Genomic DNA, 25,936 nt, shown 5'->3' on the forward strand with positions numbered 1-25,936 from the left:
CTTGTGTACTTTGCATACACGCAACCAGTCTAAAAAACACGAAAAGCGCGGCCAGAATCAGGATAGAACGTTTTTTCTTCTTAGAGAAAATTAGAATAAGTAGTCCGACAGACAAAAGCGCAGCATTGACCAGAAAAACAAATGGGAAGAAACATTTACGTTTCACGCTTTTTCCTCTGTGATTAAAAATGTGTTCCCTTGGAGCAGAATACAGGAGGTTATGTTTGCGGGGAAGCACATAAATATGGAGCTCAACATGATGGCATTTTGCTACCAATTTATTTTTCTTGCACTGAGCCTCTATGCCTTTAACACCCCAAAACACACAACAAACCCAACAACTTTCCTTTCGCCGCACCTGTTATGGATCTCCACCTGTTGGGCCTTTGTTTGGTTCGTTCGTTCCCGTTTATGTCCCTTAGCTACCCTGGGAGCAGATATTGGCAGGTTAACAAAAGTTTGCGGATTTTTCCGTTTGAGTAGTTATACAGGTATTATAATTTGTCGGACTTTGCACTTCTAATAGATAAATTGATTAAAAAATTTATTGGCTAGGAACTGCATGGTATCACAAAATCTGCGCGAAATGGGTTTAATAAATTACAATGCAGCATTTTGAAACCCGGCATATGTTTCAGTTCAGTCTTAAATCTATCCTTCTTGTCGTTAAGCTCTACTGGAAATTGAAAATTCGTCCGCGAAAAAAGCCCCTTGACTTAAATTGCCAGAGGCCGTCCCGAGTAAAGCTTAGCAAGTCTAATTGACATCTGCTCATCACCTGTTGAATTGAGTTGGTTGGTTCGGGTTATGAATAATTCTCAAACATTCAACAGGTACTGATCAACAGCTTCATAATTTATCAGCAGTCCTGCTGGCTTGAGATCTGCATGGCTGCAGGTAGACAATTCGAAAGCCGCTGTGACAACACTTGTATACTACCACATAATAATTTCTGTGTATCATCTGTTGGAAAACCGGTTAACAGCGGGTTTATTTTTCGCCGTACATAAGCACATTGGTCGTTTCTGCTTTTTCATCGATCGCGTAAAGAAAGTCAATTCGGGTAGTTTTACTGTCCGTACGAATTTTTACAATCCCTTTGTAGTATGGATATTTCGGGTTCTCACAAAAAGAACGAGGAAGGACTATTCTAGGATACTATGATCTTATTCAGAAAGTGACTATAACTTTTTTTTAGCACTTCACATAACAGGCTCTAGTCTTTCATTTTATCATTATAGCCGAAAGAGAACATAATCGTGTGCAATGAAGTAAATTTTGTCAGTCAACCGAAAATAGACTTTCAAGCCTTAGGATTTAAACAAGTCTTGAATCCCAAAATTAAAGGAATCAAACGAAAGAGACCCATGTTTCTTCTTCCTGTTCTCCGTAAATGTTTTCCTCTTAAATTTCTTTGGTTTCTTTTAAATTTTCATAAGCCTGTTGAGGCGATTCTTTCTGAGATGATCAAATCGTGTACTCTTACAACCTATCTTCTTCACTGATTTGCTGCTGAGAGGTAAAGAGAAATTAGCCATTATCACTACTGCTCTATGTTGGTTTTAAAACAGGTTTTGTATGATTGAAGCCGGAGGAAAAAAAACAAAAAAAGAAAAAACAGAAAAACGAGGAAAGTTCTGAGGCTTGCCGCTAAGTGAAGTTATCAGGACAAGCCGGAAAAGTCATCTTTAAGCGGTTCATGTTGACAGTAAAAATTATTTCAAAAACGATTTAGAATATTTGAAAACACCTGTTGCTTCTTGTAATTTTGGCACCGAGAGATGAGACAAATAAAATAAGCAAGAGAAACCAAGGTGAGAGTATAGAAAGAACAAAACAAAAAACTTGAGAATCTGCCAGCGTAATTTTTTGGCGTGTTGTCGGCGATAGTAGAAATAACTGAGACAAAAAAAAAAAGAGTGATTTCGGCGGCAGGTATTTACAAACCGGTGCCTTACAGCAGGACAATTCGCTTATGCTATTGTGCAGCTTCAATTGTTTTGAAAAATTTGAGCACATTTGTGAAGATCTAAACTTGCCTTTCATGAAGAGACCTCAAGTTGCGATTTCCATTCGACGGCACGCGTACTCAGAAAAGAACACACTTCTTTTCAATTGCGCCGCTGTTTTGTTGGATGTGGCGTGGCGGAAAAGCATCGTTTAACGTTCGAAAATACGGCGATTTTACTTGAATTCTCACTTCTGGCGCAAAGGTACTGAATGTTATCAGTTCTAGAGACTAAAATTAGAGCAAAATGGACAAAAATCGAAGCGTGAGCATCTTTCTTTAAATATTTTGAATCATTACAGGCGGCGAACTGCTTCTTTTTAAACGCCGAAAACCGTTTTCTAAAGATTTTTTTAAAGCGCCGAAGCCGCAATTCGGATCCTTAATCCTTCTACCGTTTAGCTATTTCCCCTTGCACACTTTATCACGGAAGTGCAGAAACCCTTTGAATTTCTTTCGAAAAAATTTCTTAAATCTACACTTATAATTTATACATGCAGGTTTATCGTTTCTATGGCAAATATCAGTATCACAAAAGCCTGGGATTTCGCCGATGATTCATTCACAGAGCGGAGGTGGATGACGGATTCCTTGCAATTTTATAATTGCGTTATATATTCTAAACTGTCGCCTTATGCAAATTATTCGAGGCGCGAAAGAAAAGTTGGGGTGGGGCTGGCAATTGTCAATTTGAACCGCAGTCAATAAGGACCGTTGATTCGCATGAGTAAGCACGGATTTCCGTGAATTGTCCCTCGCTGATCGTCGAAAATGCTACAAAATTGCGCGTGAAATTTTCAATTACAACTGTAGGAATGTAGTTAAGTTATCAGAGCGTATTATGCCAGTGTTTTAACACATTTGCGGGGGTGTTGCGCGGAGAAGAACTGGTGGTTGAACAGATCATACCGAAAGAATTTGTAAGTCCCGAAAGTAGTAAGTTGGCCTTATATGGAGCAGACCCCGGGGGGTTGTTTTTCGTGACGACCAATCACTGACAAGACGGCCATTTTTCAGCCAATCACAGACGAGCCAATGGTTCGATCCGAACAGCCAGTAACTGATTCACATCGAAGAAAAGTTCTGTTCTCATCATTCGCTCGGGAAAATTTTTGAACCAGTTATTGCAAAATGATGAACAGCAGTTTTCAACTGGCGTTCTACGATACACCGGATTCGCTCTCGCTGCAAGAAATGGTGGAGTGCGACAGCCGCGAAATGGACTTCAATTTGAACGATCCGTTGTTTCAACTGCACGAACAAGGTATATTTCAGGACATCCACCAGCAGATGATGACAGTGAAACAAGAAAGGCCCAGAGCGGAATGTACCGGTGCAGGCGATTTAACAAACTTGCAATGGCTACAGAGCGTTAGTATACCTATGGAGAAAGGCTCTAATGGCGAGAAACAAGTGATGGTCGATCCTAATACTGCGTTACCCGTGCAGTGGCCGAATCACCAGGCAGTTTCTCTGTCCCAAGTACACACGCAAGTTAACGTTACGGCCGTTCCAGCGCCTCCGATTCTGCAGGCACGTGCGACGGATTCTAAGCCAAAAGTCCAGCAGCACAACGCGAAAAATGGCATGAAAGACAGCTTAAAATCACAGGAAAAGTCATACCCAAAGCCGCTGTTTTCTTATTCGTGTCTAATCGCGATGGCCTTGAAGAACAGTGATTCAGGCACACTCCCTGTCAGTGAAATTTACAAGTTTATGATGTAAGTTTCATTTGGCGCTCAAATGGACCATGTCAATTTCATCAAACTTGTAACAGCTACGGATTTTTTAACTTTGTTTTGTTTTGCAGGGGAAAGTTTCCGTATTTCAAGACAGCTCCAGATGGTTGGAAGGTGAGTGTTAATGTTTTTATCGAATCCATTCTTCGCATGGCCGGTACCTGCGAAGTTTGAATTTAAAAACATGGAGGCAGTAACGGTTTACGTTACGTATTAAGTAATTCGTAGTCTTTCTGAGAATGTTCCCTCCAAATTTGCGATGCTTGCGATATTTTAAATTACTTGATAAAATCTTAGGAAGCTATGAGCAAACTTTTAAAACTTTCCTATCGTTATCTCAACGGTTTCCTGAAACTCGGCACTTGAATGGTTTTCCTCGCAGCATTACAATGGGTTTCGAACAGCTGACAGCAGTTCGAATGATGTGGAAATTTCGTCTGCTTCTCGACCATTTCCTGAATTAAACCACTACTGTAAGAATCTATTTCTTTAGAGAACATGAACATTTCGGCGAAAATCGAACAATTTGGCAACGGGATGATAATTTCATCGCATTTCATTCTATTTCATGACATCTAGTACTGTTGGTGTTTAGTGAATCGGATGTAACACAATGGACTGAAGGTTATTCGAATAGGAAGTGTTGCCAACGCAAGTCCTGTCCATCGGTTCCATCGATGGATCTATTTTTGGTGAAATCTTTGACACACGTGAATCAAGACATAGTAACAAATTGCTGACGAAACCTGCAACCAAGTGGATATATCAAAATGATTTCAAAGTGAACGTTCATCGTGCTGGCCTCGTAAAAGCACTTCGCAAAATTATCAGAGCGTGTAGCAAGCAACGAAAAGATCTGATCTAAATTTTGCTAATCGGCCTATGCAAGATTTGCTGGGAAAACATTATACTACGGATTTAGGTTATGGAATATTTGCGATCTTCTGAATTTAGAGAAAGTTTTAGCAGTCATGTACATCTCAAATGTTAACAGTATGTAGTGAGGGTGGGGCCCATAATTTTATTTATGGGAGGTCAGATAAGAATTCAATTTAAATGCTTGTCATCTCTCCGGCGATACGTTGTTCTTGGAGTCTATTTTTATAGCTAAAAGACTTGTTAGGATCTATAAAATCGATGTTTCATTTCGAAATCGAAGGCATGAGATCGAAGGTACGATATAAACAGAACTCCACCCGAAATGTTGCAACTTCAATTCACTTATAAGATTTGAAATTGTTCGCTATTCTCTTGCGTTTATACTAGGACGAATCACGAAGGAAAACGTGCAGAACAACAGGGTTATAAGACTCAGCGGTAGATACGGGATTCACTAGGGTTCAAACGTCCTTTTTTCACAAAGAAGTTGTATTTCTTCTTGAAGATTTCTCATTCTATACAACAGGTGGTTGAAACTTTGAATAATTTATGTTCATTCTAATTAAGGTCCATATTGCAATGAAGGATCTGTATAATTTTTCTTTCTTTACCCTAAAGCAAAAACAAATAGCGAAAACGCGAAAAGCAAATTTTTCAAGGAAATCTGGTTTTAAATACATTTATCACTGCGCCCAACGTTAGAAATGGTGTTCTTTCTTTGAAATCTTGTAGATGTATAAAGAAACCATGTTTTTTTTGTACCGGTGTAAGGATAGAGGCACCTTCGATAATTTCATGGTTTTTGGGCATTTATTTTTGGCCTGGATCTAGACTAGACTAGGAAATGTGAATTAATGTTTCTTTTCATTCACTGAGTGAGAATTTCCTTGTGATCTGCGAAACACACTTTGTAAATTACACCCAGTGGGGAAGTCAGTTCCTCTCACATTTCTCGATGCAAATTTTTCTTTTGGATGAATTAATTACGGTGTTGTTCACTCGCGTGCCGTAAGGTTTTACTTGCTCTGGTCCAGGCTGGTCTGGCTTTTTATAGGAAAGGGGATTATACGGGGGAAAAAAATTAACAACTGTACATTGTATCAAATGTATTCAACTGACATTTTTTTGTTTTTGTTTTTGTTTTTTTTTCAAAATCATCACAATTTTTTGCACTGAAAGTTTCCAATCAATTCATGCTGGCAACAGAATGAATGTGGTTAGAGCTTTTTCATATAGTATTATACCATAACAAGTTCACCAAAAAATTGTTTTCAAAAGGTGTATATTTTTGGCCCAAATTTTGGATCAATTTCTGCGATTTTTCATGTATTTAATATATTTGTATTGTACCATGTATAAGGTTAACCAAATACTTCAAATTAATTTGTGAAAGATAAATAATGCCAAATTATTCTAACATTTCTACAGCTTGAAATATATGACACTTAAATTTTTTCCACAAAGGAATTTAATCTTACCTTCGGCAGCCTATTAATAATATATTACTTTCCACTACCACACCTTAATTTGCTGTGATTTGAAGACAAAAGGGGTTTCTACAATTTGCTATTTAAATGACCAAAATTCTTGAAGATTAGAGAAGTACTTAGTATTAAAACTTTCAGACTTTTATGCCAGATTCTTGTAATTCACCATAACTTTTTGGCTGTGGTAACAATTTACAGGGTTTACAACATAGATTTGTCTTACATTGCTCAGTGTGCATAAAATTAAGAAATCCACCAAAATTTAACCTTTGAATAATGTGATTTGTTTTCTCTCCCTAATGGAACCGATCTTAGATTTCTAAAAGAATATTCTTATGTCAGTTACCCTTGGATTCAATGGGAATCAGAGATGCAAATGATTTTGAACATTTTACATCCATCTTTGGTTTTCATTAATATGGCTGTATACAGTGTTTCAATAATAACATGAAGGATAGGGTGCTTTCATTAATTTTCAAAATCACTTTAACTGCAATAATCTACAGTGTACACATGTGCACACACATGCAGATATTTTTGGTCACTGTGAGTTTCTTTAGAGTTTAAATTGTTGCCACATTTTTATCTGTAACATTCTTGATTTGTTGAGGGTTATCAAGGTATCAAATATGCCACAAGTCTCTTACTGTTAAATGAGACACATATTTACTAATAGCTCTGTCGGTCGATATTGTAAGTCTTGAATGAAAATGCATGCAGTCTTTAAATTTTGCTATGGGCATTTTCTCTCTAGGATGAACTTTCAAACAGTTAAAAATTTAGTTTTTTCAGCCTACTGTCACAGCAGTTGATACATACATGTACCACATAACAACTAATTAGCACAACATTGTGGTACTGCAAATCTTTATTTTGTACTTATAATAGCTCCACAATGTCTGATAATTTTATCAGAGCACATAAACCAAGCCAGGTTACATGTACTTAGTCATCTTGTCATAATATGTCATGGAATTCATATATGATTAAGCTTTTATGTCACCCAAGATTATCTAATGCCAAATAAGATGAAGAGGCTTCTGTGAAATATTCTAATTCTGTAGAGTAATTAGTTTTAAACCAGCGAATTGCGTAAGCAAGTTATGGTTTGTACTGGTAGTCAGATCAGATTACACATGACAAATTAGAAGTGAGTCGATCATATGACAACTTCCTATCGCAATCCCACTGTTTTGCAGGGCTAATATAATTTTAAATTGACATCTCTCATCCTATGTGTTACGTAACTGCTAGTGTTGCACTAAACATGGGAATGTTAACTGGTACAAATAACTCAAATTGAATGGTTGCTAAAAGTTCTGGGTAATTTGCTGATCAGGGAAAGTGTTAATAGTAGCATGTAACTGTTAGTTAATTGTGCATTAAAATTTCCAGTTCATCTGTTGGATGGGGGAAGTGTAATCTCAATCGCTTGGGGTTAATAATTCAAGTCATATATTTGTCAACATTGTCTGACAGCTTTGGTAACAGTTTTTGAAGTTGATAATCAGATTACTGAGTAATTTCATTTAGCATTATTTTTGATAGGTTTAATACCATAGTTAGTTAACAGAAAAATGGACAGTGTTATTGCATTAATTTTTAATATAAATTTGTTATTGCTTCTAGCGGATTTAATAACTTGCAATTCCTTTTCAGAATTCTGTTCGACACAATCTCTCCTTAAACAAGGCATTCTGTAAGCTAGAGAGACCTCAAGGTGCTTCACAGAGAAAAGGTTGCCTATGGTCACTTAAACCCGAGAGGCGTGAACAGATGGACAAGGAAATCAGAAAGTGGAAGAAAAAACATGCCGAGGCAATCAGAGCCAGTATGGCAAATCCAGGTTTGTATGAATGAGTTAGAACTGAAGTTAACGCATAAGATTTGTAGCATGTTGTTTTCTTGTGGTTGGCTCCACTTACCGGTAGTCTGTCATGGCTTAGTTTGTTAGAAGAGGTTAAAATTCCTCATGATCAATGTTGTGTCATAACCTTTCTTCATCCCTAAAGGAATTTTTTGCTTGTGCTTGGTTATTCACAATCATTATTTATCAGTGGGTTAAGAAAACACCTTCACTGTCTGACACTTGCAGACTGCAGACTTTTCACCTGATATCATATTCCCATTTCCATTACCGAGTGCTAACTCAACCTAATCTGTCAACAGGCTTGAGCACCTCTGTGCTTTTCAGGCTAACAGGAGTGCTGTTTAGGCCTAAATGTTCTCTGCATTCTGCAAATGTCAGACACTGCAAAACCAAGGCAGAAACCTTCATTGGTTAAGCATGAATGTGCTGGTTTTGGCATTACCATTTCTTACATAATTTTTTAGTAACTATCCCTTGAAGTATTTGATCTCTACTCAGGAATCAATGTTTCCTGAGATAACCATACCACCACGTCTGAATTTTTGTCACCTTCATATACTTTTACCACTTGATCTGATAGAAATCTAATTTAACTCCATTTTAATTCCCAGAAGAGTTATCCATCTCAAGTGATGACTTGGACAATTCTCCTGAACAAATGCTGATCCAATCAGAACACTGTGAAGACATAGCTGCAGCAGATGCTGCCAAGGAACTATTCGGCAATGACTTGATTCACGAAATTCAACAGAATGAAGTCCTTGATTGGGATGATATTATTTCTCAGAGCACAGAGCTTCCAATTGATCCAACACTTAGCACTTGCACAAGCTTGCCAATGTCGACGCAGCCAATCAATGGAATGCATGGATGCGATCCAATCACCACCACAGTGGAAATGGAAAATTCAGCTCAATATTTTGTAAACAGTGACGGGCAAGATTTTGACCTTCCACTTCCTTATGTGTCACACTACTATAGCCTGCCGCAGCCGCAACAACATATCAATGTGGGTTTTTGATTAGTCAGAGATATCTAGCTAGGACTTATTGAAAAATAATTTCTTTAATATACAGAGAACAAAATTTCTTCAAGTCTCAACTATAGCAATGTAAAAGCTTTAACATGCAAGTCAGGACAGTTGTTTTTAAAGAATGGTGGCAAAAAGACACTGTAAGAATCTTTTAAGAGTTTCTTTTTCGTTACAAGACTGTAGGTTATCTTTCATTGGTAATCTTGAAGGCTTTTAAGACTCTTCAATTGCTTGGGAAACCTTAAATTGTGTTAGCTGCCTACTTCATATTGTTTTCATACAACTGACTGACTCACAAACGGGCAATTATAGCGGATATCAAAGTTTTAAAGATATCGCATACTTGTTTCATGTCCACAAGAATGGCTGCTAATGATGCTTTTACGTAGTATTATATCTTTTGAACTATTAATATTAAATATTTCATTGCCATTAAATTTGTAATTATTTCTTAGACTGTTTGTTTTATAACTGTGGTCTGCAGTCAAAATTAAGCCATAAAAGTTGTTAGCACAATGATTGCATGCTTTGTATATGCAAGTACACTGTCTATATCTGTTATTTCAATGTGTTAGTATATTTATTAGCTTTTATGGTTATGCTATAAAAAGTATTGATTATTATTGGTGACTTGTTTTTTGTTAGGGTTTGATGGGTCAGAGGTAGTTGTGTTTTATAATGACACTATTTTTTGGCTGTAAATTTGTAAACTCAAAGTTTGCATTATTTTAATAGTGGGTCCTCTAAAGTGTTGTGTAATAGTGAACTACCATAGTCCTTTTCGACAATAAATACTTTGTCAGCACATGCAGTGTTTTGGCAAAAACCTGTTGGCACTTGGTAGCAAGTGAATAAGCAACCTTTAACTCAATTTAGGCAATTTTAACTCAATTTATTACTGTGATAGGTAAATATTATACATTTTTGAAGATTTGCTTTGCCATAGTTCATTTATATTTATTATGTTTTTGTACAGTCTGAACTTCTGAGCTTCTTTCACTTTGATTCCATTTGTAAGTTCTGATGACAAATGTTGAAAACTTCATAACTCATACCCTTCCTAGCTTTGAGTCGCTTCAAATGTGAACATCGGTCAGATTAAAGGTACTGGTTAACAAACACAGCAAATCAAGTGACTTTAAACATTTGTAACATAAATTATCCACTCACAATACTTTAATATAGTAATCAATATTCCAAATTTGTAAATACTAATAAAAAGTAGATAACTTGTTAATTTAACTTAGTAGTCTGTAGTTCATTTGGTCAATAATAATGTAATTATGTGTCTTTTTTCAGTAACTGAATTACAGTAACTGTATTTGTAATATTTTTTTGGCTTTTTTATTTTCATGGCTGAGCAGGGAAATAAGAGTCAGTCAACGTCACAGTGGAAAATAATAATAACAGTTAATAATATATATGGTAAATGTACAAGTTGTAAATAAGATCATTTTGGTAGTGAACTATTGTATTTCAGAATTAAAAATCGCTAAGTATGTAGAGCATTATTGTTTGTAAAGCAGTGAGCGCATATGCTTCAGTGCTACCAATAAAGAAAAGCTCAAGAACTTAACAGTTTGGAATGGACTGTTTTTTTCCTTTCGTATGCTACAAATATATTATTTAGGGTGTGTTCCTTTGGAGTCATCAGGTTCAGGATCAGTGATCCAAGATCATTCAGATCATGTCGCATCAAAAAAGCAGATGACTCCACTCTGGTATGCAATGGACTCATTGGTTCCTTTGATGTGCCATGATCTGTGTGATTTTGGATCAATGTTCCTGATCCAGATCACACCAAAGGAATGCACCTTTACTGAAATTTAATCATTTCCAAGAAGGCTACAAGCAGCCTGAAAAAAGTTGAGCATCTCTTTCCCAACCTAGGCTTATTGACGCATTATAACTGTTGTTTGTAATAAAATTATCATTGTCTGAAGTCAGACATAATTATTACGAGAAACAAAGGTGCAAACCTTCCATAATGGTCTTACACCAGAGCGAGCACTGATTTACATTTATTTAATTGAAAATGAAAATTCTCAAAAGTAACTTAACATCAGATTGTTCCTGTGGTATAATTTATTTATTGCCTAGTACTGAAACAAACCAAGTGCAGAAAAACTGCAAGGAAATTGTGGGGTAAACACATACACAAGAGTCAACTTGACAAAATTCCTTTTTGTGTCAGCTAGAGACAAAATGAAATCACAGGAGATAAGGCAGCCTTTTTCCATAAACTAATACCCAGAATCATGATAAATACCCTCTCTCTGACAAAAGACACCTATCAAACACAGTAAACCTCCGAACAACTGAACTGGAAAAGATAACAGTTCCTTCTAAACAACAGTTTAAAGTAGCTTCTTTCATTTCCCCCCACACCCCCGCCCCCTCCCAAAAAAAAAAGGAAGGTGAAGTCTGCTGCACTGCATCAGGCTAAATAGCCTGTACAGGAGGAGCTGTTCCCGGTTTCTGAAGCATTAATTAAGTGATTAGGAGTGCAGTGAATCCTGATTACTTGAACCCTTGGTTTGACAACTCAAACCCAAAAGTCGCTTCCCCCCCCCCTCAGTCAAACACTGCAATTTAACCTCTGATTTCTCAAACTGCTAGATTTTTTAAAACCAATTTTTGTTTCCCTTGAGGGTTCTAAATTGGGATTCCACTGTACTTCTACTCCCCTCCGGATGGGATGCTAGTCTACTGCAGGGTTACCTCCAACATGAAAATCCATTTTGTCTCAACCAGTTTGAGAAGACTTTTTTCATTAATTTTATGAAAATAGTTTTATTCTGTTGCCATTTGCCAATTGCTACTTTCTGTCTCTCACCTCTGTCAGCAAATCAAAGAACTGACAAACCAAAGTGCTCTCATGTTCCCAATTTGAATTTGAGCATCCCTAAAAACATTCAAAATATCTCTCTTGACCTGACTTTAACTTATTTACTCTGATTTATTTCATTTCCGGAATTGGCATCACTAACAAATACTTTTACCCTGTGGAAAGCCTGTGACTAGACTGAGAGTTACTGTACAACTAATCATAGCTTTGAATTTGCCGCAATCAATCACTCAAAGAATAACTAATGAAAAAGAAATCAATTTGGCAACTATACTTCAATCCTGAAAAAAAATTATTACGTCAGTGACACATTCAAGTTTCTTGGGAAGCAACTTAGCTGAACAAGACTGTAACTTGGGGAAAAATATTATATTTTGAAAACTTCAACCAAAATGTAAACCCTGTAAAACCGGCAGGCAAGAAATAAAAAAATTTAGGCAAGAATGAATCGCCTGAAAAACAACGTATTAAAATGAACTTAATATAAAACTTCAGTATAAAACAAACAGTTCAGATCTTTTGTCCAGTACTGTTGGAGCCACAGAAATTCTTCACAATAAGTACTTGACATATAGCCACTCCAGTGAGGGCGATACTTTGTATGAGCACAGGTATCCCAACCTCACGACTCGAGAAAAGAAAAAAGTCAATTACCCACATACGTATTTATTCATGAAAGCGTCATGTGTTGTGCAAGTCTGAACATGACAAACCACAATTTACAAGATCACTGCATCCTGGAAAAGTCTCATTTCCAAAAATCCCCACACATTATGTTAAAAACAAGCATTTTCTATGGGCCATTCCAAGATTGCTTCTCTCTGCATATAACTGTAGGCAAGAAAATTGCAGATCAGATAGATTTTCTGGACGAGAACCACTTCCACATGGACAATGGTCAAAATTGTGGTGTGTAGCCTTGACTTTGTCTTAAGAAGTCAATTCATAAAGGGAATGACAGGGGATGGCAAACCTTTAGTGACAACCAAAAGCCACTAGGGACTCACAAGAGGTGAGCTAGTACTATTAATCTTATGCGTTAAATGATCATATTTATTTAGCAAAATTTTTATATCGATGATATTTCATTCCCTGCACAACATCTTCTAAATCCCTCAAATTCTTAATGGATCCTTGCATAATCTAACAGCCGGTCATCTGAAAGGACACATACAGACTTGCACAATTATGTGTGACGCTTTCATGAGTAATTACATGGTTAGGTACTGGTAATTATTGATTTTTTGCTTTTCTTGAGATGTAAACTTGGGATGCTGTGGTATAAGGGATCAACAAAATACTCTCTTCCCACTCCTGGTGACCATGAAGTGGCTTTTAAAATTCTTCCTTGTCAAATATGTGTGGTAATCCTGAGCTTTTTCCAGCTGTAGTCTTATATTCTCAAGGGTATTGTCTGCCAAGATAAAAACACAGAAATCAATTTTTGCGGGAAGTGGCAAAACAAAAATCAAAACAAGAAGCTTGACTAGCTTAAAACTGAAGGGTACCAGTTAGGTCTTTCCACAAATATCATATCAAATTGCCTTAACAACTTTCCGGAAATTCTCAAAATTTTTTCTAAACATCACAAATATTTTTTCTTAATATCTAGAAAAAACCCTAAATATCTCATATTTTTGTTTTAGAAATACACCAAGTTTCAATCACTTAGACCAAAATTTTCAAAATTTTATTGCAGTAGTAGGAGTTGAGGAAGAAAATTCAGGCATGTAGATGTTACCAGCATCTACTATTTTGGAAAATTACTCCATTGGCACTTTTTGTGATATGGAATATATTATTTGAGTGGGTAATGGCTCAACTGGTTTGTTTCTTGCATAGCACTGAGTATTACTTCAAGAAAATAGTGAGGCAAACACAGCACTAAGCCAAAACAAAGCTACAAATATTTCTAAATATCCTTAAATTTTCTAAATATCTATCTTGGAAACTTCTTCCCCAAAAATATCCAGATATTTTTGGAAAGGCCTAATACTGCCAGTAGAAGTTTAACTGCTTCCCCCAACCCCCAAAATAGCTTTCACAACTGCTTAAAACTGATATAAATTCTTAGATATCTTTTAACCTTTTTACAATTGTAAATTTAGTTAGCATCGGGCAGGCGAAGAGCCACCCTGTGGATATACTGCCCGAAATGCCATTATTATTATTATTATTATTATTATTATTATTATTATTATTATTATTATTATTATTATTATTATTATTATTATTATTATTAAAGGCTTTATGATGTACACAATGGTGCTTCCAACAGCTCTAATATTGCTTTCCAGGTAAATCACTAACTGATGAAGTTTTTATTAGGAAATGTATCCTTAAAACCCAGGGAAATAACCATTCAATAGTTTCTCCTTCTTTCAAATGTTGTATTAGTCCTTTCTTATTGTGGAGATGGTGTATTTGGTTTGTGATCTGCACACAATTCCTTCCTGACTTGACATGATATGTAAAGGCTCAGAAAACGTTGGAGGGCTTGGAGGATAATTTTAAGTATCGTCCAAAATGCGAAAAACCTGCATCTCACAGGTTCAGAGAATACCACATTTTGAGATTAAAATTACTGAAATACCGCAAGAAAAATAATTTTTTGTCCAATACCTCAAACCCCAGTGCCCCCCCCCCCCCACCTCATTACTACTCAACATTATGATTACAATGTGTTGTTCCAGAAAATGTCCACTTCTCTCCCACAGAGGGTTTTTGGTTTGAAACTCCCCATCCCCCTGGAAATTCCAAGTTTGGTTCTTTTGAGACCCTCCTGCATTTGGAATGTCCAATAACCCTCCCTGGGGGTATGGTTATTTTCTGGAACAGCACAATACAGGGATGTACCTGCAATCTCGACAAATCATGCACTTTCTGGTGGAGATGTTATAGGGTATCTCTTCAGAGGAAAGGGATCAGGAGAACTTGCTTGTGCAACAGCATATGAATAATGGTGCACAGACTTGAAGTGTTTACCAGGCTTATCAACTGCAATAAACCCTTCGAGCTTTGGGTCTTGGTTTGATCCTTCATCTTCTGACTTGAGTTCAATCAAGTGACCATCGCAAAGAATAAAGGTCCTTACTTTTGTTTTCTCAGCTGCATCAAAATATTCAGCTGCCTTGCCAAACTCCTGGCAGCATTGATACACAAATCCGAGGTTAAACATATAGCTTCCCACTCGGTGGTCACTGATTTTCACTGCACGATGTAGGACAGCTTTGGACTTTTCCATCTCACCCAGGTACATGTAAAGCACTCCAAGATTACTCAGAAGGGCTGCCACTGCTGGATGGTCTTTGCTTGATACTTTCTCTCTGATATGCAATGCAGATTGAAAGCATTCTTTTGCTTTCTCAAGCTGACCAGAAAACTTGTATGCCAGAGCAAGATTATTATAAGAATCAGCAATTAGTCCATGATCTTCAAAGAAAAGTTTCTTACGCATTTCTAGTGCACGTTCATGGTACTGTATTGCCTCCTTGTGGGAAGAGATTTTACTATACAGGATTCCAAGATTGCTCAGTGAATCTGCCACGTGAGGGTGCATTTCACCATAATTCTCTTCTCTCAGAACATGTGACCTTTGGAAAAAGTCCCTTGCACTTGCCAGGTCACCCATCTCACTGTGCACAGATCCAAGATTGGAAAGTGAGGCAGCAACATTAGGATGCTGATGACCAAAAAGAGCCGTTCTCATGTCAAGTGACTTCTGGAAGTAATCTCTCGCTTCTTCAATCTTGCCATTATTGAAGAGAACATTTCCCAATTTGTTGAAAGAATCTGCAATCTCGGGAGTTGGGCTTTGCGGGTTAAGCTTTTGAAGGATTTCCAGAGCACGCATATGGCAATCTTCAGCAAACTGATACTCTCCATTCTCATGATGAACAAGACCAAGGTTGTTCAAGACAGTAGCAATAAAATTGACTTTGTTTTTATCGGCACCATCAAAGTCATTCTTTGCAATTTCAAGCGCATTGTGAAAATATGTTGCAGCCGCCGACAGGAAAAAATGTTTCCTGCAAATGTCACCAAAACTTAAGAAAGCGGGACTTTGCAGTAAATTCTTGACATCTCTAGTTGCATTTCCTGTATCCAAGACATCTGTTAGGTTTTGAAACCGGGTGTTCCAGATAGTATAAGTAAGCCACTGTAAATGAGGAGCCATCATTTGTGAAGAGATATGAAACTCCAAGTCAAAATGAAGTGGGTCGTGCTGGGCAGCAGTGGAAAGAGTTTCAATGTATGAAAGAATGATTGCAGCAATCTGCTCCTTACTGTAATTTTGGCAAAGGTATTCCCTGAAGACATCATGTACAACTTGGTGCATCTTGATGAGCCTTTTGGAACTATCATCTGGACAAAACTGCATCAGTAAGGAGCACTTGGAAATTTCAGCAGCAGTCACGTCTCCATCACAATCTGGGTCTTGCTTTGTTACAAAGCTGACAATGAGATCAATTTCAACAGGTGCTGGAGCGCCCATAGCCAAAAACTGAACCACATGTTCAAAGGTTTGGTTTTGCACCAGTCTTTTCAATGCCAGTGTGACAGCAGAGGTCATAGAAGAACGGTAGCTTTTGTTTGTCCTTTCATAAACAGTCTCTGTTGAGGTTCGCTTTTTCAAGGTTTCCAATTTCTTGAGGTAGTTCCCCCAGATTTTATCAGGATTCATTTGACTGCCCTCATTTGTGTAGCAAACATAGAGCGCAGCACAGGCAATGGCCAAGGGTTGATTATCCAAGGCATTCAGAACTAACTGCACAATTTGCTCTTCTTCAGCATTACAAGAAAACTGACAAATGCTTTGTAGAAGATTCATAGCATCCATGGGTTGCATTCCTTGACTCAGGGAGACATGTTGACACAGGGGATCGGCCACTGGTATGTTTGTGCTGTCCTGGGTAGTAACAAGAACATGTCCACAGCCTCCCCAATCTTCGTCAGGCAACCAATCTCTTATGTTTTCATCATGACACCTGCAATCTCTTGTGTTTTGCAGTTCATCAGCATTGTCAAAAATGAGCAGCCAACTGGAATAGCTTTGCACTTTGGCACCTATCAGCACTTTGAGATGAGAAATCTTCTCAAATGGCATCAACTTTGACTCTCCTCCTGTGATACTGTTTAGTGAGTATTCTGTAACACCAACTTTGCGGGCAAATTTGTAGTAAGAATCAAGCATAGCCTGTTCATCTTCAGCATTCAAGGTCATCACAAGTGTACAACTGTCAGGGTCACTTCTGGCAGATTCTCTTTCAAAGAACTGTATGCCAACCTCCCGAGCAATCTGACTTTTCCCACAACCTGGATTGCCTGAGACATAAACTGTAACAATGGACGCATCCTTATTGGTGTTTTGGAGGAATGTGAACTTTTGCATTATGTCTTCCACTTCCATTTTTCTCTGAACAACTTTGTGAGATGGTTCCAGTGGAAGTACCTTGAAGGACTTAGGTTTACCCTTTATCTCATCCTCCAAGACATGAACTTGCTCTTGAAGCATTTGAAGTTCCCCAGTGGGAAAACTACTTTGGTTAATTATTCTTTGCAGCTCTTTAGTGTCAAGATGCAGCGAGTTGAGTGCTTTCAAGACCCTGTTTGCATGTGCCTGAAAGTCTGCTTCCAAAATAACAGCTTCAGAGAGATGTGCAAAGACATTGTTGCGGAAAACTCGTAGATCATCAACACTCCCGGCAGTTGTTGGACTTAAAAGTTTTCCAAGTGAGTCAGAATAGAGAATTGCAAAGAAGAAACATGTACAATCCCATTCCTCTGTCTTTCCTTTCTGGATAATTCCCAAAACTCTTGAATTCTTCCTCCGACTTTTCTTTGACTCATTGTTAAAAAAGTCGAGCCCATTCTTTGCAGTGTCTTGCCATGCACCCAGTGTTTTGCTATGACACCGATCCCATTCCTGTTTGAACAGTATCCTCAGACCTTCCCGGATAATGTTGGTGGTGATGTAACAAACACGGAAATAATTCAGTTCCTCTGGTGTGTACTCTTTACTGGCCATACTACAAATTGGACTACTGGGTGTACTGGATGCTGTCAAGAGAAATCACGTTTATGTGGTTAAACCTTGTAAAACTTACATCTTCCAGAAGAAACTATTTTTCTCTGCGAACAAAACCCAAATAAAATCAGCTGTGTAAATCTCATGAATTAAGCACCTTGTTACGGATATTTCTTGTTGAAATACAGTTGAACTCAAGGACTGCAAGACCTGTGAAAGTCGACGAAAATTTTGCAATACCCATGGTTTTTGAAGGACCATCTCCTAGCAATCCGCCCGAAAGGGGTACCTTTGTCAGGCTTAAGGTATAAACTAGTAGTAATCAGAGATTACGAGAGTGCGTTCAACGCTCTCACTTTAATATATACATACCGTAAATAAATGATTTCACTAGCTGACTTTTAACCTTTGTCTATTGGTAAAATCAATTTTTTTCAGCAGCAACCTTTCTCAGGCTTAAGGTATAAATTATTAAAGGTTAGGGATTTCACAAGTTGAGATATGAAAGGTTAGGGAAATCAGAGCACCTTGACTCCAGCCACAACATGAACGGAACAAATAATACTTGTTTTTGCTTACCACCCCTTCATGGTAATGCTTGATGTTCTCCCATACTCCCAGAAAAATTAGGTATGGATGTGCGGCCTGCTTTCCAAAACCCTTACACCAAGTGGGATTTTCCCTACCTTATTTAAGACCATACCCTCAAATCGATACCCTGTTTCAGACTAATTAGCCATTGTGAAGGGCTTTTGTTAATGGTTTTTATCGATGACAGGAGATAATGATGAAAAAGTAGCTTCTGCTAAAACACATACTCAAGTCAAGACAAGAATGCAAAAGCCATGCCCTATTTGAAAACAAAATGGCCAAAATCGATACCTTATTTCTGACCAAAACTGCTAAAAATCATGTCCTTTGGGGCCAAACATAGTTTAGTTTACAGCCCTTACAAGGGAGTACCCCTGAGCCATAATAATGTTCATTAACTTGAGTCCAAGGGTTTAGAAAATTTATGAGATGGATACCTCTTCTGTCAAAATTGTATACAAAAGGGTAAGGGGTTGGACTTCACGGGAGAACCTCCCTATATAAAACTTTCTAGGGTACCCCCCTAAAAAAATGTGTAAGCGATTGTATGCTTTTCAAGCAGTGAGCAGAGTCTCCTTCAATCTTCCTCCTTCCTCTTCCCAATTTTCCTAGGTCGATAGAGGGTGCTTTCCTTTATGCCAAAGATTCCGGAAAATTTCGGTTAGAAGTCAAATGGAAAGGTCTGTTCCGGTTCCTTCAGACAGGAATATTCTGGACCACTTCTTGAGGTGATCCACTTTGAACTTATTGGTCTGACCAAAATTTGCTGTTCCATTTTGAACAAACCGGTTCATTGCCCTACTTCTCTTCACTTATGTAAGGTATTCAGAAAAGGAATAAAAAATGATAAGAGACATTCCTTTTGGTTGGCCCGGATTGATTGGAAAATGTTGTTTCATTTTCCTTGGGTATTCCCACTGGTGACTTCACTGGTCTCTGTTCATTCGGTTTGGCATAATGGAAGGGTGTCTGGAAAACCTGAATAGCGAATAGTAAATAGTACGAATAGTGCGAATAGTCTCAAATAGTGCAAATAGTCTCTAGCGAACAGTCTTGAATAGTGGCGAATAGTGCCAAATAGTGGCAAATAGTAACAAATAGGGTACTCAGTATCTCGCAGTTAACCTTGTAGCAACCTAGGATGGGATTTTTCCGCTAAAAAGCACAGACGCTTATCAGGACAAAAGGTGTTTCTAAATGTAATTTCTTCTGTTTTAACCGCTGCAATAGCATAAATATGTCTTTATTAGGTTATCCTTGTGTTTTCTGTTTTCTTAATGTCGGCAATGGACAGCCTACTAGCCTGAGTCCGGAGAAGAAAAGGTAATAAACTCACTGAAATTCTGTTACTTATTTGGATAATTAATTAACGCTGGATATTAGACCTAAAGCGGTGACTATTGACGACTATTCGTCGTTATTCGCCACTTTTCGTCACTGTTTGCCACTATTCGCACTATTCGAGACTATTCGCACTATTCGGGACTATTCGGGTTTTCCAGACACCCCTCCCAGTCAACCTCACAGCAACGAAGGATGGCATTTTCCCACTAAAAACCAGATGCTTATCAGGACAAAAGGTGTTTCTAAACGTAATTTCTTATGTTTTCACCGCTGCTAAACCGTAAATACGTTTTTATTTGGTTATCCCTGTGTTTTCTGTTTTCTTAATGTCGGCGATATTCAATGGACAGCCCTAGCCTGAGTTTGGAGAAGAAAATGTAATAAATTCACTGAAATTCTGTTGCTCATTTGGATAATCAACACAGGATATGAGATCTAAAGTGGTGACTATTGAGGACTATTCATCACTATTTGACACTTTTTGCGATTCTTCACCGCTATTCGCACTATTCGGGACTATTTGCTATTCGCGTTTGAGTTTTATAAACCTGCAAGCCAGCAAGCCATGCGAGCCAAAGGGTGAGCCATGCGAGCCATGCAAGCCATGCAAGCCATGCGAGTCATGCGAGTCCTAGTAAAAATGTTAAGATTTTTTATTTGTTACATTTACATTCACATGAGAACAAGAACAAGAGCAATGGAACAAGATGAATAAGATCGCAATATTAAATTCTAAGGGAAGGGACAACCACATGCAGCAGTCAGCCAACCGACAAAGTTTTGGTAACTCTGATTCACTAAAGAGCGAACCTGTTAAAATTACGCGATTCACTCACCATTCTTGACGCCAATACACGGAGTTGCCCTGAAGTACTGTTCTCTTTTTTCTTGAATGATTTTCAATGTGGATATCAATGAATGACAGGTGCCAATGGATACCATTCACTTACCCATTCGAGTAGCGGTGGGGCGGTGGAGCCATACGTTTCTCTCAGAAAATTTCTTTACTTTAGTCCTGAACTTTAATAAATTTTTGACGCATCGTTTTTATTTTTTGCGGATCCTGGGCGATTTGAATACACAAAATTTTCTCCAAAGAACAAAAATATGAAACAAAGAAAAAAATTCATCACTCTCAGGGTAGCCATTACTATGACGCAAGACTTGGCACGATGTGCAGATGTTTAGAGCATTTTTCATATTTGCCGCACCAGCAATAGTTCTGGTAACCGAAGTGAGATTAGGATTTTCTTTTGGGAATATTTCAATTGTAGGCACTTTTGTAGCTAAATTTTTATTTAAAATTAATTTCCCAGGCCCGGAAAGAGAGAGTACCCTAGGAGCGAGGTTGTACCGTTTATACTCGTCCCCACGGTCATCTCCGCTTTCAAGATGGCGGGCGAGCGGTTTATAGCGATAGTTTAGTGATAGTCGGGCGCAAGATCTAAGTTTCTTGGCGAAAAGTCGACGACCTCCCAGACCAGTTGAAGAAAAAAAAAATCCTCGCATAAATGGCTCGCATGACTCGCATGACTCGCATGACTCGCATGGCTCACACCGTGGCTCGCATGGCTCGCTGGCTCGTAGATTTAGCAGACCCTTCGCGTTTTCCAGACACCCATAATGGATTGCACCCAGAGAGGCAAATCAAGACTCTGCTCGCGTGATAAAAACCGCAATTGTGAAGATATCAAACTCCCAATATGACAGGCCCGTACAAAATACTATTCCTGAGTTTTTGCATACCCATCAAAATCGCGCTTTTCGAGCCGTGAAATTAAAAAGGCAGTCCATGTAATAAGCTTACCACTTGAAACGATCGCTTTTTTATTCAACCCATGCAACTAATTCATTCGGTATTCCTTCCTCGCGTAAATAGACAAATTGAGTGTAATTTGTTTTTCATTATGCCCACAATGTCGTCTTATTTGCTGGTTTAGTTTAAAGAAAGAGACACATTTTTCATTGAAAACTTCCCGTCGGACTTTTTAGTCCGCCTGGTGAACAGTGACTTCAGACGAAACGACCGGTTACCAAAATAGTTCTCCTCTCTATCGATGTGAGCATTAGTCCTTAAACGGAGCTTACAGGCTTTAAAGCCAGGAAGGCCTTCAAATAAGCAAAAAAATTACCCCAAAAGATTTAAAAAGCTTAACAAGCTTAACTAAGCTTACAGCTTTAATAAGTTTACTGTTGTACCACAAATGTATAGTAGGCGAACGAGACTGAATTAGCCAGGTTGTACTTTAAGAGCTTTAACATCAAAATAATTGGCACTTTCCCATTGATTTATCGCATGAAAACAACACCTTAAGTTCTAAAGAAACAAAGGAAATGATCCTAGTTAAAACTTACCTAATGAGGGGCGAGCTTTTTACGCCTCAGAGGGCAATTTCTTTTTGTCTACCGTTTTCCATTGTCAGCACGCCTTTTCCACGAGGTACTCTCTCCGCCAGGTCCGCAAAGCGTATATGTGTGAAGATACCTAAGACAATACAATAAGAAAAGATAGATGGGCATTTTTGTTTGTTTACCTAGTAAGTTCCAAAAGTCGTCAACGTCCTTGCGAGACAGAGCCATATAATAAAACGAAATACATTTTTCTTATAATTTTACTGTAATCTTAATCTTACTTTGTAAAGCGCTTTAGAATATTTTATAATTTTAGCGCTATGTAAATCTAATAATAATACTATTATGATGATTATCATTGTCATTGTCACTGTCACTGTCACTGTCATTGTCATTGTCACTGTCACTGTCACTTTTACTGTCATCGTCATCGTCATCGTCATCGTCATTGTTATCGTCATTGTCATCGTCATTGTCATCGTCATTGTCATTGTCATTGTTATTGTTATTATTATATTATTATTTGTGGTCTCATTCTTATAGGGTTTTACCGGCTGGGTTTTAGTTTCATCAAATATAAGACCTTCAAAGACAAGGATAGTCTCCACCGCAGCCGTTTTGTGGGATGTCACGGAACGCTCCCCCTAAAGAAACTTTGGGGAAGCGTCGCGTGACATCCAAAAAAACAGCTGCGGAGGAGACTAAGACAAGGACGGATCCAGGAGTTTTCTTAGGAGGGGGTGCACCACTAAGGAATGACGTAAATTTTAAAAGCGAATACCAAGAAGATGGCTTCATCTCAGGGAGGGGGGGGGGGGGCGGACGCACCCCCTGCACCCTAGATCCGCCCTTGTAAGAACTTGACGTTTTACAACGTTTTAGTTTGACAGGGTTTTTCAGAGCACGTTTGAATTACCAAGTTTTTGCGTTGCGTTGGTCAGGATTTCCAGCGTTAGCTTTTTGAGTGGGAATCTCGAGTCTCCCGCAATTCTCCTTCAAGTTTTTTCCTCATTTATACATTGAGACGCTGGTCTCGAAAAGTCTGGCTTCCGAAACGCTAGCTTGAATGGTGTTGCTGCTGATGTCACTGATCTGCTGATCAGTAGCTCCTGCAAGAACCTGCTGCACTTTCGCGCCTACTTTTCGCGCCAATTTCTGATTTGTGATTGCAGACTGTCTATAGAGGTTATAGTGAACGCGAGGTTTCAAATAACTATTTTTGGAATTAAAAGTAAACCGTGTGTTTTTTTTTTTTATGCAATTTGATTGCGTTTGTATACTTTGTCACCGGTCCTCGTGGTCCGAAGTTTCCCGTACAATAGTTCTCGTGATCATGCACGTGGCGAAGTCATGTACCGATTGAAGGTCGGAGATTTTTTTTAATTCCCGAGGTTTTCGACCGCACAGTAGAACAATGAAGAAATTTGCCAAAGACTGATAACTAACGGAAATAACCGTCTGCAGTCTAAAGCATGTTCAACATGATTCGCACAGGATGAGACGGTTTTCAGAACATGGTTGTCGAAGTATTAGATATATCAAACACGAAAGACCGTGTTAACGTTTGACCACATTTCCAAACACCGAGAAGAGAGTTGAAAATACGACGACGAGTATTTTGACGAACTTCGAGGTGCTTGGAAATGTGGTCAAACATTGTCTTGAGTGTTAGATATATTTTCTCAATCGAAACTAAAACTAAAGAGGAAATGGAGAAATAAAACTGTAAAAATCCATTAAGATCAGATGCCCAACTGCACCGCCACGGTAATAACTTGATGAATTTTTAATAATAATAATAACAAAAACTTTATTTAAAGCTGAAAGACCGATCAGCGAAGTTCGGGAGGAAGACGCTGGTATAAACCATGAGTTTGAGAACGGCTTTTCTTGATCGGCATTTCGCGCTCATTACGTGAACCACAAAAGCCTACTAACTATGCAAAAACCAAGAAAACTTTATTTTGACTCTACATGAACCGCATGTCCTGCACGAACTGCATGTCCTACCTTCAGTGCCAGTTCTAGCTAGGAGCGGCATGCCTGCTCCAGGGCATGCATGACTTTGCATCGTACACGATCGGCTTTTATCCTTTCTCAAGTTAGCCTAGAAGAAAAGCAAACAAGAAAGCAAAGAGAGATGGGAAATTTACTGTGCGATTTTCATCGCCATGTTGAAATCGATGTTTTTCTTGTCGCCTGGAGACAAGAGGTAGGGGATGATTGTCAGAAAAACTGAATTAAACCCAGAAGAGCAATCTGGGTGTGGCGCAAGCTTTATTTGATGGGTGATGTGGCAGCTGTCGTAAGGTCTCATGTGAATGGCTTGCTACCCTTTGAGTGTACAATTGAACAAACAACAGAAACAATGCCCCTAGCCCTAAAACATAACAGCTGCTAACAATGAAGAGAATTACAAGCTAACGAGAGCTGCTACACTTCTGTATTTGATTCCTAACAGATACCACTTTAAAACGGACAACAGAGGCAACCTTTGAAGTCATCAATGATCAACCTGTCGCGTCATATTTTGAGCAAGTCTGTCTTTTCCAACAGATTTAAGCAGCCTAAAGCAACTCGAGCATTGCTTCCTGACCACCCATATGGGATGGTGGGGCATTGCGGATCCCTGTCCCCTAGCCTGCGAGCGCAGACGCATTTCTGGCTGTCGCTTGTCTCCACCGGAGATAAGCAACAGCCGGAAATACGTCTGCTTTTGCAGGCTACCTGCCCCCCACCTCCTGCATTTTTAAACCCCACTGCAATTTTTTGAACCTCCACATAACTGTAACCCTTCCCTTCAGTTGGACACTGTAATTTTTATTCCCGAATTCTCAAACTACCCAATTTTTGAAAACAATTTTCATTTTCCTTGGAGGTTTGAATAATCAGGCTTCCACTGTATTTCTATTCCCCTCTGTATGGGATGGTAGTCTATTGCAGGGTTACACCAAGCATCAAATTTGCCAGTAACCATTTACCAATGGAGACACACACTGAGGAAGTAAAGTCTTGTCCAAGTACACGGAATTTCCCCGACCAAGGTTTGAATCTGGCCTGCTTGATCTGGAGTCCATCATGCAGGAGGGAGAGAGTGATAATTAGCAAATTAACCTTTTTTAAAAGCTCTAATCAGTAGCAGTCAAAACATGCTGTAAAATTTCAATGCTTGTCAAGGGTCAACTGTCCTTCAGATGCAAACCAACACACTGCAGAGGGCGATACAAAGTGAGCATGCCCAGCTGCGTAGCACCCACATACAATGTGGAATAGCAATTTTGTAGGTGCTAGAAAGCACTAATGCCTATGACATTCCCAGGAACGTTTTCTTTGACAAAGGAAAACAGGTCGCTGTTGTCTCAATCAACTGAGCTTCAAGGTCAGCTGCAAGCAGTTGTGCAAATCTAGACTGTGAATTTGCAGCAGTGAGGATATTATGTCATGATAAAGTCACCTATTCATGGTTGTGACAATGTTTTGAAGTAAGCAGCTTTACTATTATAGTAGTGGCTGATTTTGCCATCTTTTTCTCCACAATCAAAAAAAGAGCACAGCAGTGTAGCTGGCCAACATCATGAAGTACATGCAGGTGATTCTTGCCAACAGCCACCTTTTTTTTGGATAACCTTACTCATACATGTAACTGTATAGGGTCTGTTCTAGAAACTGTGATTATCAAACCCTCTGAAAGAATGGAAGCGTTTTCTTTATCTTGCACGGATAGTTTCAGTTCCTTTTCAAGCCCTTTAATTTTCCT

The 25,936-nt window shown here is 38.5% G+C and overlaps 2 protein-coding genes across 4 annotated transcripts; one reads left to right on the plus strand and one right to left on the minus strand.

Annotated features, from left to right (window-relative positions):
- Positions 1–2,578: 2,578 nt before the first annotated feature.
- LOC145500714 (uncharacterized) lies at positions 2,579–9,601 on the plus strand. Of its 2 annotated transcripts, none has more exons than XM_081480238.1 (4): positions 2,579–3,729; positions 3,819–3,861; positions 7,773–7,959; positions 8,595–9,601. In XM_081480238.1, exons 1-4 carry the CDS (start codon positions 3,140–3,142, stop codon positions 9,002–9,004), a joined length of 1,230 nt encoding a protein of 409 aa, XP_081336364.1. In that variant the 5' UTR covers positions 2,579–3,139; the 3' UTR covers positions 9,005–9,601. The 2 variants fall into 2 exon arrangements, with proteins under 2 accessions (XP_081336364.1, XP_081336365.1); XM_081480239.1 differs by having other exon boundaries at positions 8,598–9,601.
- Positions 9,602–9,694: 93 nt separating this feature from the next.
- Positions 9,695–25,913, minus strand: LOC145500712 (uncharacterized). Of its 2 annotated transcripts, XM_081480236.1 has the most exons (4): positions 24,190–25,913; positions 22,183–22,312; positions 14,721–17,924; positions 9,695–13,278 (listed from the first exon to the last, which is right to left on the minus strand). In XM_081480236.1, exon 3 carries the CDS (start codon positions 17,890–17,892, stop codon positions 14,737–14,739), a length of 3,156 nt encoding a protein of 1,051 aa, XP_081336362.1. In that variant the 5' UTR covers positions 17,893–17,924; positions 22,183–22,312; positions 24,190–25,913; the 3' UTR covers positions 9,695–13,278; positions 14,721–14,736. The 2 variants fall into 2 exon arrangements, with proteins under 2 accessions (XP_081336362.1, XP_081336361.1); XM_081480235.1 differs by lacking the exons at positions 22,183–22,312; positions 24,190–25,913 and adding an exon at positions 20,664–22,176.
- Positions 25,914–25,936: the final 23 nt, after the last annotated feature.

Source organism: Orbicella franksi, chromosome 10, assembly GCF_964199315.1.
Source record: "Orbicella franksi chromosome 10, jaOrbFran1.1, whole genome shotgun sequence".
Classification (NCBI taxonomy): domain Eukaryota; kingdom Metazoa; phylum Cnidaria; class Anthozoa; order Scleractinia; family Merulinidae; genus Orbicella; species Orbicella franksi.

What these genes read in the sequence shown, in the direction of transcription:
- LOC145500714 (XM_081480238.1), top strand. Translation starts at nt 3,140, where the DNA reads ATGATGAACAGCAGTTTTCAACTGGCGTTCTACGATACACCGGATTCG. An exon ending in GAAATTTACAAGTTTATGAT is followed by an intron (nt 3,730 to 3,818) that starts GTAAGTTTCATT and finishes TTTGTTTTGCAG; the next exon opens with GGGAAAGTTTCCGTATTTCA. An exon ending in AGCCAGTATGGCAAATCCAG is followed by an intron (nt 7,960 to 8,594) that starts GTTTGTATGAAT and finishes TTTAATTCCCAG; the next exon opens with AAGAGTTATCCATCTCAAGT.
- LOC145500712 (XM_081480235.1), bottom strand. Translation starts at nt 20,769, where the DNA reads ATGGTATCCATTGGCACCTGTCATTCATTGATATCCACATTGAAAATC. An exon ending in GTGTATTGGCGTCAAGAATG is followed by an intron (nt 17,925 to 20,663) that starts GTGAGTGAATCG and finishes TTCTCTTGACAG; the next exon opens with CATCCAGTACACCCAGTAGT.